The 12,355-nt window shown below is 38.3% G+C and overlaps 1 protein-coding gene across 23 annotated transcripts in view; it reads right to left on the bottom strand.

Annotated features, from left to right (window-relative positions):
- The window catches only part of EBF3 (EBF transcription factor 3), a 160,392-nt gene extending 153,070 nt beyond the window's left edge, over window positions 1-7,322 (bottom strand). For 6 of the 23 annotated variants that reach the window (XM_056528934.1, XM_056528943.1, XM_056528945.1 and 3 more), the window contains exons 1-4: window positions 6,408-7,314; window positions 6,025-6,181; window positions 4,665-4,728; window positions 4,040-4,095 (exon numbers count right to left, since the gene is read on the bottom strand). In XM_056528934.1, the coding sequence (XP_056384909.1) occupies window positions 4,040-4,095; window positions 4,665-4,728; window positions 6,025-6,181; window positions 6,408-6,541 (411 nt within the window). In that variant the 5' untranslated portion in view covers window positions 6,542-7,314. Of the gene's footprint in view, window positions 1-4,039; window positions 4,096-4,664; window positions 4,729-6,024; window positions 6,182-6,407 lie in introns of all 23 variants that reach the window. The other 17 variants (XM_056528936.1, XM_056528935.1, XM_056528931.1 and 14 more) reach the window with 11 other exon arrangements.
- Window positions 7,323-12,355: the final 5,033 nt, after the last annotated feature.

A 12,355-nucleotide genomic window follows, 5' to 3' on the forward strand; every position in this document is an offset into this window, starting at 1 on the left:
GATAGATAGATAGATAGATAGATGCATTTACCTATGTATGAGTTCTGCACTGTTCTTTCCCTATGCACAGCTCACTTTTCATACAATTGCAGATCAGATTTTGATTTCATTTAAAGCCACATTTATGATGTGTTTTGCAGATTTCCAGCACTGTCTATATTCAATGCATTTTTCCCCCCTTAAAATGCACAAAGCAGACAACTGGATTTCCTTTCTATTAAAATGTAAAAAAATAAAAATCTAAAAAAATAAAAATAAAATAAAAACCTCCCAAAACCTGAGGTCCCTGCTCTGAAACGTGTGGAGTCTCCAGCCCTGAGGACTGAGCCTTTGCGCGTACAATCTGCTGATCACTGGATGATATTTAGGAAGAAAGTGCTAATGGGCAATCTGGTGTTTATTTTGAAAGTGCTAACAATGATTTTTCTTTGGTAAAAAGGCAGAGTGTCTGGGAGTACGGATGACTGGGTTTTGAGCATAGGCTCTGACAGATGGTGCGGGGCTATAGGTGCGCAATCCTAGCTGGATGGAGAAGGATTGGGAAGCGATGGAGGATGGAGGGGGCTGCAGTACAGCTTCCTCCAGGGCTGAGTGTCACAGATCCCGGCTTTGAGATGTTACTGTATTGCCAACCGCGGATGAGCCAACTTCTAAGCCGGGCTTGGTGCCATAGAAGAGCGGCTGAACTGCTTTATTATCCTCGCTCCACGCCTTCCAAAGAAACCAGTGCGCCACCCTGCGCGGAGCTAACCCGGGGCTGTGTATCCATAACTCGGTCACACATCATGGACAGGCTCCCAGCTCCTTCTAGAATCCAGCGCTAAAATAAGGCATCTAAGGAGGCTTCCAGAGGGGGGCCCCCACACAGCAGCTTATCCAGGTCCCCCTCTTCATCCATCTGGGTCTCATCACTTTAGGCACAGCCATAACTCCTGCGCCCTGGTCCCGCTAACCAGAACCATCTGGATCAATTGTGTCCCAGACTGGAGAACTAATCCTGAACACATGGAGCACCCCTTTTTCCACTTGTTTCGCTTCTAATCCTTCTCACCCATCCACACCTATGACCTGCAGACACACTGCCCGAGGATTACTCACTTTTTATTTTTATTTTATTTTTATTATTTTTTTTAAATACCATTGACCCTGGATAAGATTTTTGGCAGCCAAATCATCTCCACACCTTGCAGTGGATTTTAACTTTTTTTTACAGCGTCACTCCAAAATACTTGTCCTGCCATGCGGCTATTGCTGTAGTTCAGTCTTTTCCCAACCAGGGTGTCTCCAGCTGTTGCAAAAACTACAACTCCCAGCATGACAGGACAGCCGAATGGCTATTGCTGTAGTTCAGTGTTTTCCCAACCAGGGTGTCTCCAGCTGTTGCAAAACTACAACTCCCAGCATGGCAGGACAGCCGAATGGCTATTGCTGTAGTTCAGTGTTTTCCCAACCAGGGTGTCTCCAGCTGTTGCAAAACTACAACTCCCAGCATGGCAGGACAGCCGAATGGCTATTGCTGTAGTTCAGTGTTTTCCCAATCAGTGTGTCTCCAGCTGTTGCAAAACTACATTTCTCAACATGGCAGGACAGCCGAATGGCTATTGCTGTAGTTCAGTGTTTTCCCAACCAGTGTGTCTCCAGCTGTTGCAAAAACTACAACTCCCAGCATGCCAGGACAGCCTTCGGCTGTCCTGGCATGCTGGGAGTTGTAGTTTTGCAACAGCTGGAGGCACCCTGGTTGGAAAACGCTGCTTGTAGTTATAAGGCATATAATGTCATAATAGCAAATGCGAAGGGAGGAATTAACAATCGGTTATTAGGAAGCTCATCCTCATGATGGAACTACTAGTCGGAAAAATTGCAATTTTATGGTTGGACTAATGGGTGTGTTTAGATATTAGCAACAGCTTCCTAGATCGTTAATTTCTAGGAAGCTGCAATGAGGCATCAGATTCTGCAACACCTATCAGCCTGCCTTATTAGAAATAATAGGGGTTGTTAGAAATAATAGGGGGGTGATAGAAATAATAGGGGTTGATAGAAATAATAGGGGTTGTAGTGTCCTGAAGCGTGCATGTGTCAGCCACTACTACCCCCCAATGATAGGATATTAGAATAGATGGAGCCGTCGTGTATTGTCTTGTATGGCAGGATAAGGATTGTATCCGTCGCCTGTTGCCTGCGCTGCTGGAAGTACAGGAGCTACATATGTCTAGTAGTAATAATAATAATAATAGAACAGAACAGCTTTAATAACAGCCAGTGTTTGCAAAGCAGCAGCCTGCAATAGACACAACACTCATGTATCCCTGCACATGTTGGCTGATCCAGGCATTGCTATAGGACTATAGTGCTGATTGTCTTCTTCTCCTTCTAGTATTTAGAAATGATTTATTTTTGGTTATGTAGCACAAACAGGAATCCATAAACTGTCGGTTCAGCACCATTGACTCTTTGATCAGTTACTGGGCTATGAGGAGATGAAATGCCCTGGATTCCATGCGCTACTCACATGCCACCAGCTAAATGCACAATAAATAGGGGAGTTACAGGATTCACCCTATTAGGCTGCTGGTTTTTGTGTGTGTATGTGTGTGTGTTTTTTTTTGTTTTTTTTGTGTGTGTGTTTGTGTTGTTTTTCTCTCTCTCTCTCTCTCTCTCTCTCTCTCTAAAATTTTTGCACTAAAAACTTAGTCATCAGCAATCATCCTCCTCTTCATTAGTCAATAGTGATTTCCGAAAACATTTAGCTGTTTATATACAAAGGAAAGAAAAGGGACATTGTCAAGTGGAGAGGGCTCCAGAATGAATGGAGTCCTGTGTAGAGAGCATTGATGGCAGCGCTCAAGGGTCCAGTGTCCCCCTGCCTGATGCCTGTCACTTCATCTCTTCCTTAGGAGGGGACTCAAGTGGCATCAATGACAAATCCGAAGTCAACTGGGCCAAGGAGACAACAGAAAGAACAAGTTTCTTCTTATGCCTGCGCCTAAATATTTAGCTGAATGGCCTGGGAACAAGATTGGGAATGGCACTGATCCTAATGCTCCAGTATAATGTATAAATGTATTATTATGATGACTATGATTATTATTATTATTACAGTGTGTGTGTATGTGTATATATTAGTAGATGGGTAGATGATAGATAGATAGATATGAGGTATATAGAAGAGAGAAAGAGAGAGATAAATAATACATTTAGATAGATGGATAGATAGATAGTTAGATATGAGATAGTTAGATAGTTATGAGATAGAGATAGATAGATAGATAGATAGATAGATAGATATGAGAGATAGATAGATAAATAGATAGATAGATATTAGATAGATAAAATAGATAGATATGAGATAGATAGATAGATAGATAGATAGATAGATAGACATGAGATAGATAGATAGATAGATATGAGGTATATAGAAGTGAGAAAGAGAGATAAATAATACATAGATATATTTGAGATAGATAGAAATGAGATAGATAGATAGATAGATAGATAGCAATGGACTATTGAGTGCATTGGACTATTGAATGGATTCCACTGTCTTGTCCACCCCTACCCCCCTATAATTGCTGTGGATTTTATTGATAACCTCCAGTTCCTATCAGGGAAGTTGTACACGACAGGTTAAATTATTTAATAAGCACCTCGGTGTAATTATGTTATTTACAAGCTGTGACAGGGACTGGGTGATGGAGGCAGCAAATGGACGGGATCTGGTGACCCCTGGAGCTTGGTGCTTGAATTATGGAGATGGGGGGCTAAGAGGTGAATAGGGAGCAGATAGGAACAAGCTGCCTTATCACCTTGCTACATAAATATAATAATAACATGGGGATCTATACCATGCTGTCTTGTCTCCCTACATGAGGGATATATATATATATATATATATATATATATCTCAATCATTGGATTATATATAGATACCCAGGGTGATCATAGAAGCTACAGAGCCCGAAGTCTGGATCATTCTATTACACAGTAAATATTCAAACTTCACACAAGTTACAATAAAGCAAAATATTCTTCTTCTCACCTGTTTGGTCATTGAATCTATTAGCCGAACATATAAATCTTGTTCAGTCCTAACACCTGAATAGGGGAAAAAATATAAACAGTCCGTTATTACAATTATAATTACTATTATTATTTTAATCATTAATAGTATTCTAAAATATAAATAATAAATGAGATCAATCGGCAACAACCAGTACTTGTCATCATTACTATTAATATTAAGAGATGTGAGGCAAGCGTCCAATATGTGTAAAGCTAATGTTTATATAATATTATGGTGTTTTTTTTTACTTTATTATTGTTTTATTTTTATTTTATTTTTTTTCTCGCTAGTTTACTTTTGCATCGTATTTCTCTTTAAAAAACTATTTAAACTCAAATGTTGCAAAAACTTCATGGCTGATTACTACGGATATGTATGAAACAATAGATTGAAGAAATGATGAAAATATTGGAAGCAGAAATTCCCTGTAAGGATAGTTAGAAATGGAAAATATCCAAATATCCTCAGTTACTACTGGGAAAACTTTGCATGTATTGTAACATTGACTATGTTTTTTTATTAATTGCCAATTACTATGGTTCTTAATAAAACAATAAATACATAGAACAAGTATAATAAAAATAGAATAATAACCACTCACCATTACTATATAACAGCTGCAGTTTGTAGTGAATCCCATTATTAGTTTTTTCACTGTTTGGCTCCTGGAAATAAGAACAAAGTGTTACTTTATACATAAATAAAAATAAATAACATTTCTTCCTCTTTCCTGGTGACATGATACTGAATGTACAGGGACCGAGGCTTGGAGACTTTACAGTCCCTAGTCCTGGTGCTCAGGTGTCAGGGACACAATATAAGGTCCTTATTGCTTCCAAATCCGTCCATATGTCATTATAAGTTTCTCATTTATCAGTACAGGGATACAGACACACGTGGTGGTGTTTTTGCCTTTAGAGGACACTCAGGGTAAATTGCAAAAATAATGGAAATTTTTTTATATATATATATATATATATATATATTTTTTTTTTTTTTGAGGGGTGAGATTATTCGCCTGCATATTGAATAGGGGGGGATTAAATCTATTCTAAGTATAAACAATACAATAGGCTGATGAGGTCAATGTCTGCCCAGGGTCCTGACACGTTTTACGCCAAATGCAAGAATAAAATACTAGTTTTTGCCTAATTATATTACTCTTCATAATATTATTTCTATGCATTTACAGAATGAATGACATGCATTAAATATATTAAATCAGGGGGAGGGGAGGGGGGTCTTAATAATTCTCTTAATAACATCTCTGTAAACAGTTTCCATAATATTTACAGTTTGGGGGGATATTTGTATTGTGTTTGCACAGTATATTTATAAGTTCTAGAAAATATTGTATTTGGCTATTCTTTAGCATGGTTATTTTGGTACAGATTTTTACATATATATATATATATATCATTTAATCTGAGAATGTTTACATTCACTTGTACTATACTGAATGCAGATAGGGTGAGGATCGAAATGTATTTTAGGAATCTATTCTGTGCAATGTGTAGTAGTGTAAACTCTTTGAGAAAATATTTGTATTTTGTCTTTTTAAATATATGGACATTACCATAAGTATAAATATATATATAAGATACATTCACTGTAAAAGTGCAAGTGAATCAATTCAGTATGGGGAGGGCCAATGCATTATGCCATATAATGTAGTTTATTATATTTAAATAGTATCATACCTAGAGATGAAGCTTTATATATATTTTTTTTTATCATCTGCAGATGGTGATGGTGAATTTATTATTTGGAATACAGTGGGGTCAATGCAATGTACTATACATAGTGTAAAGCACAAGGAGGGTGATGTTTATTTTATATTATTATTATTATTATAAAATATTGTGCTGATTGTATATAGGCATATATAGGCTCTGTGTACTGTGCTCTGTGCAGGGTGGTGGAGTGTATGATCAATGGATGGATTCTATGCACAAACTTACTTTCTCTTTCTCCACAAAGTCCACAAAAGCTGTCCTTTCAATCTCCACCGGCTGTCCCTGCCTGTCGTACAGAGCTAGGACGAAGTGGAAAAAATTGGACTTCCTGAGGTTGGAAGGCGGCTGCTTCTCGAAATGTGCCCGAGCAAGACCCACACCACTGCGGGAGGAAAGGAGACAAGGGCTGGGTGAGAGGTGAGCAGCTGATCCCAGCCTGGCACAGGGAGAGGGGCATGGTGAGAGGAGCAGGGCATGGGGGCATGTGCCACCACTACTACTACTACATTAGAGGATCATGTAACCAGAGACACAGGGAGATTGTCATTGATATAGACCATTGAGGGGGGATGAGAAATAAAACCCAACATCATTTGGCAAACACATACCTTTGGGCGGCTGTATTAGCATCCACTACCCCTGCTGTATGCATCCATGATCGGACTGGATTCATCCCACCTCCCAGTGGTTCCTCTTTCATGGTGGTCCCACCTCTTGGTATATTTTCCTGAATCCCAAACATTAAAACTAAATTTTTGGGCAACAATCAGCTCCTATCAAATGAAGGTTCAAAATGATAATAATAATAAAAAATAATTAAGGGAAAAAAAAAAAAAAAAGTCAAATGTCCCAGTTTCTTCTCCTTCCTCCTCGTCTTGTTCTTCTCCTTCTTCTGCTGCTGAGGTTTCTCCTTGATGATGATGATGACTTAACTCCCCAGGATCAGTAGGGTAGACCCAAGTTGGAGTCCTGCTTTTTTTGCTTCTCCTTCAATCTGGCACAATCTAAACAATTTGCAGAGCACTTGGATCTGCCTTCCAGTAGTTGTTGAAGCTGGTGATGGATACAGGATAATAATAATAAAAGTAGCACTGTGAGCTTTGCAACGAGGAGAGGGAGAGAGAGGGAGAGGAAGAATAAATATCTTTTTTTTGTGGCTTGTTGGTTGAAGCTTCTCAATGTGGTGTCATCATCTCCAGCAACAAAACAGCATCAAAAAAGCTTCAGGACACTGCTGAATCGACCACTTCTGGCAAAGATCTCCTGCTCCAAAAGACAAATAAACTGAGACATGAGGCTCCTGCTCACAGGAGAGAGCTGGATGAGGGGCCTTTAGCGTCTTGCACGATGGATGGAAGCGAACAAAACTCAGCCCTCTATCCCCCAGGACTGGAACCTTTCCCGGGAGCCAAAACTCTAAACCCCCGGGAGCAGCGATGTCAGCTGGTGACGCGGGCGGGGCGGGGCTATGCCCATATATGGAGCGCACGCCTCCTCCCCCTCTGCTGCTGCTGCTTGGACTGTGCACACCGTGCTGCTCTGCCTGCTCAGTGCTGAGTGACTGCTGCTGCCTGCACTGCTCTCCACTCTGCTGCTCACAATGCACGGGCTGCTCTTCATTATATTTATATCTATCAGCAGCCCAGGAACTTATCATTGGGCCAAATACATCTTTAAGGAAACAAATGATTGCCAGACACAGTCCTGATATATATATATATATATATATATATATATATATATATATATATATATATATATATATATATATATATCTAGCTATGCCAATGTGGTCACTGACTTAATGTGAAAATTGCATTTAATAAAGTTAGAGACGTTTATTGTAGACATAACTGCACCAATACATTACATTGACACACACACACACACATATATATATATATATATATATATATATATATATATATATACATATACTAAACCAATCGTCTATATATATTTATATACATGTATGTATATATAGTTATAACTAATTCAGGATAAGTATATCACTTACAAGGGGCTCTGCACAGATTATGTCAACATATACGGATTTTTTAATCTAACAGTACATCATTTACACACATTGTATTCACATATATACATTCACACACACACACACACACATATATATATATATATATATATATACATACATTCACATATATATCATATATAAAACAATACATAATTTACACACCACGTATATATACATACATTCACATAAATCTATATAAAAACAATACATAATTTACACACACATACATTCACATATATACATTCACACATATATATATATACATACATTCACACACATATATATATATATATATATAACAATACATAATTTACACACACATACATTCACATATATACATTCACACACATATATATATATACATACATTCACATATATACATTCACACATATATATATATACATACATTCACACATATATATATATATATATATATAACAATACATAATTTACACACACATACATGCACATATATATATAACAATACATAATTTACACACACATACATTCACATATATACATTCACACATATATATATATACATACATTCACACATATATATATATATATATATATATATATACATAATTTACACACACATACATGCACATATATCTATAACAATACATAATTTACACACACATACATGCACATATATATAACAATACATAATTTACACACACATACATGCACATATATATATATATTCACACATATATATATACATACATTCACATATATATATACATAACAATACATAATTTACACACACATGCATTCACACATATACATTCACACACACACACACACACACACATATATATACATACATTCACACACACACACACACACACACACACACACACATATATATATATATATATATATATATATATATATATATATATATAACAATACATTATTTACACACCCATATATTCACATATATACATTCACACACATATATACATACACTCATATATATATATATATATATATATATATATAAACAATACATAATGTACATATAAGTACACACATATGTACCTGTCTACTACTATCTAACAATACATAATGTACACATTTACACACATACATCTATCCACACATATACAAACCTATGCATGCAGACACACACAGTCACATACATATCTATATATTAGTACAATCAATACAAGCACTATAATAATTATCAGCAAGGACTTCAATATGTTAAGTGCATAAACTCCCACACTGACTGTTGTCAGATCCTGTTTCCACTTGGAATGATTTATTGTTTACCATCACCCCCCCCCCCCCCTTTTCTTAGCTTCAATTTATGTTTAGAATAATAAGGACAAAATGTGGGAAAGATGTTAAAAAAAATTTTTTACGTTTTTTTTATTTTATTTTAATCCTTATCACTACCCCAGCTCTGTATAATTCTATGTTCCATCAGGGCATGAGTGTCCTAGGAGCTGCCTGTTGTATTCGGTGACAACATGTGGGGAATGTTTTTTAACACCTTAGTGTAATTAATATAAATAAAGATGGGGGAGAAGATAGAGAAGCGGATGGGGCTGAATGGAATCCTTGTCATTTAGAGGAAGGAAAGGACATTACCCCTATTACCTCCAGGAGACCGATTGATCCCATTTCTAGGAGTCTAATGTACATGGGATGTAAAGGGTGTGCAGGCTGGGGATCCTGGTACAGGGGAAATTAGCTAGAAAGTGTGGAATAGGCTTATAATATTATTATTGTATTATCATTGCTATTATTACTATGTAAATGTTATATTAACTACAATTATTATTTTAGTTAATATAATAATAATAGCAAAGATGAGAAGCTATAGAACAGTGGTCTCCCACCTGCGGACCTCCAGATGTTGCAAAACTACAATTCCCAGCATGCCCGGACAGCCAAAGGCTGTCCGGGCATGCTGGGAGTTGTAGTTTTGCAACATCTGGAGGTCCGCAGGTTGGAGACCACTGCTATAGAGGAAGATAGGTGGCATTGATGGGGAATTGTCATTAGGGCAGGAAGGGGCTTTAATATTTTAATCATGAATGGGTGAGAATAGAAGCCCCCCAGTGCAGTGTCAGGGGAACCCCCTTTTGCCAGGACCAAGGGGGGGGGGGGATGTATTCAGACACAATCTATTTTGCTGGTGTTGGGGGGTTAATGACTATTGCCAAAGATAAGTGAATTATCAAAGCTATTGCTGTAGACCGATCGCAGAAATCCATTACATAGCTGCCGTCTAATTAAATACCTAAGTATAATAAAATCATATTTTATGACTATTTGAGAGTAATGAGATTAGTCCTTAGAAGAAATCGCCACATATTAAAGATGCCAGTGTCTATAGAATGTTAATAACCTTAAATCAAAGTCTATGGAAAACTATGGAGAAAGGAGGAAGAAAATAATAAAATAAAAAAAAGACAGAAGTAGATCAATTGGAATAATAGTTCTCATCGGCAGCAATGAGACCAATAAGAACAATAACAAAGAATTCAAACGAAATAAAAGAATTCAACGGAAATCCGGATTTAACGGTTAAAAATCAAAGAGAAAGATTTGTATCAACTGATTTCTTCCAGGACGGATCTGGTTACTGAATATTGGCAATGTATATTTCTGGACAGATGGGCCTGCGATGGCCAGGGCACAACCCCGCGGCAGGCAAGGGGTTAAAGCGGGTGCAAGGATCGGGCGAATCAAGCGATTCGATCGCGTTTCTGTGAAAGTGTCAAGAAGAAGCCGAGAGAATCGTAATCTCGCATCGTTTACAGTATCTTTAATGCAGATTACACGCGCCAGGGCGACTTAAATCTGATTCCCAAATTAGGAGATTTAGCAGTAAATCCCTTTAAATCTGATGGTGTTGACTAAAGAGAGAGGAATTCGCAGAAAGCCAATGACAGAGGGGACGAGGCTGCCCCCCACAATAGAAAAGGAGCCCTAAACCTTCCTGACAACACAGGCAGCTGCCCCGCTATTCTGGACCATATTAAGGCAAAATGAATGCAAATCTGTGCTCAGAAGCCATCTGGACACCAAGAGGGGAATCAGCTGCCGCTCACAACAGGCTCTGAGGCTCAATGTCTTCTACCTCATTTTCTACATCATCTGCTCCTGCACCCAAAGCGTGGAGAATGGGCTCTTTATCATCCACCAAGTTTATCTTATTGTCACTATACAGGCTGAGGGCTACATCCACCAGAGTCACATCCCAGGACTGTATACTGGAGAGAGTGACCTCAGATGCCTGTATATATGTACTGGGGCTAAAGTGATCACCTGTATACATGTACTGGAGCTATAGTCATCACCTGTATACATGTACTGGGGCTATAGTGATCACCTGTATATATGTACTGGGGCTAAAGTGATCACCTGTATACATGTACTGGAGCTATAGTCATCACCTGTATACATGTACTGGGGCTATAGTGATCACCTGTATATATGTACTGGGGCTATAGTGATCACCTGTATACATGTACTGGGGCTAAAGTGATCACCTGTATACATGTACTGGGGCTATAGTGATCACCTGTATACATGTACTGGAGCTATAGTCATCACCTGTACATGTACTGGGGCTATAGTGATCACCTGTATATATGTACTGGGGCTATAGTGATCACCTGTATACATGTACTGGAGCTATAGTCATCACCTGTATACATGTACTGGGGCTATAGTCATCACCTGTATACATGTACTGGGGCTATAGTGATCACCTGTATACATGTACTGGAGCTATAGTCATCACCTGTACATGTACTGGGGCTATAGTGATCACCTGTATATATGTACTGGGGCTATAGTGATCACCTGTATACATGTACTGGAGCTATAGTCATCACCTGTATACATGTAATGGGGCTATAGTGATCACCTGTATACATGTACTGGAGCTATAGTCATCACCTGTATACATGTACTGGGGCTATAGTGATCACCTGTATATATGTACTGGGGCTATAGTGATCACCTGTATACATGTACTGGGGCTATAGTGATCACCTGTATACATGTACTGGGGCTATAGTCATCACCTGTATACATGTACTGGAGCTATAGTCATCACCTGTATACATGTACTGGGGCTATAGTGATCACCTGTATACATGTACTGGAGCTATAGTAATCACCTGTATACATGTACTGGGGCTATAGTGATCACCTGTATACATGTACTGGGGCTATAGTGATCACCTGTATACATGTACTGGAGCTATAGTGATCACCTGTATACATGTACTGGGGCTATAGTCATCACCTGTATACATGTACTGGGGATATAGTCATCACCTGTATACATGTACTGGGGCTATAGTGATCACCTGTATACATGTACTGGAGCTATAGTAATCACCTGTATACATGTACTGGGGCTATAGTGATCACCTGTATACATGTACTGGGGCTATAGTGATCACCTGTATACATGTACTGGAGCTATAGTGATCACCTGTATACATGTACTGGAGCTATAGTCATCACCTGTATACATGTACTGGG

The sequence above is a fragment of the Hyla sarda genome, chromosome 7 (genome assembly GCF_029499605.1).
Source record: "Hyla sarda isolate aHylSar1 chromosome 7, aHylSar1.hap1, whole genome shotgun sequence".
In the NCBI taxonomy this organism is placed as follows: domain Eukaryota; kingdom Metazoa; phylum Chordata; class Amphibia; order Anura; family Hylidae; genus Hyla; species Hyla sarda.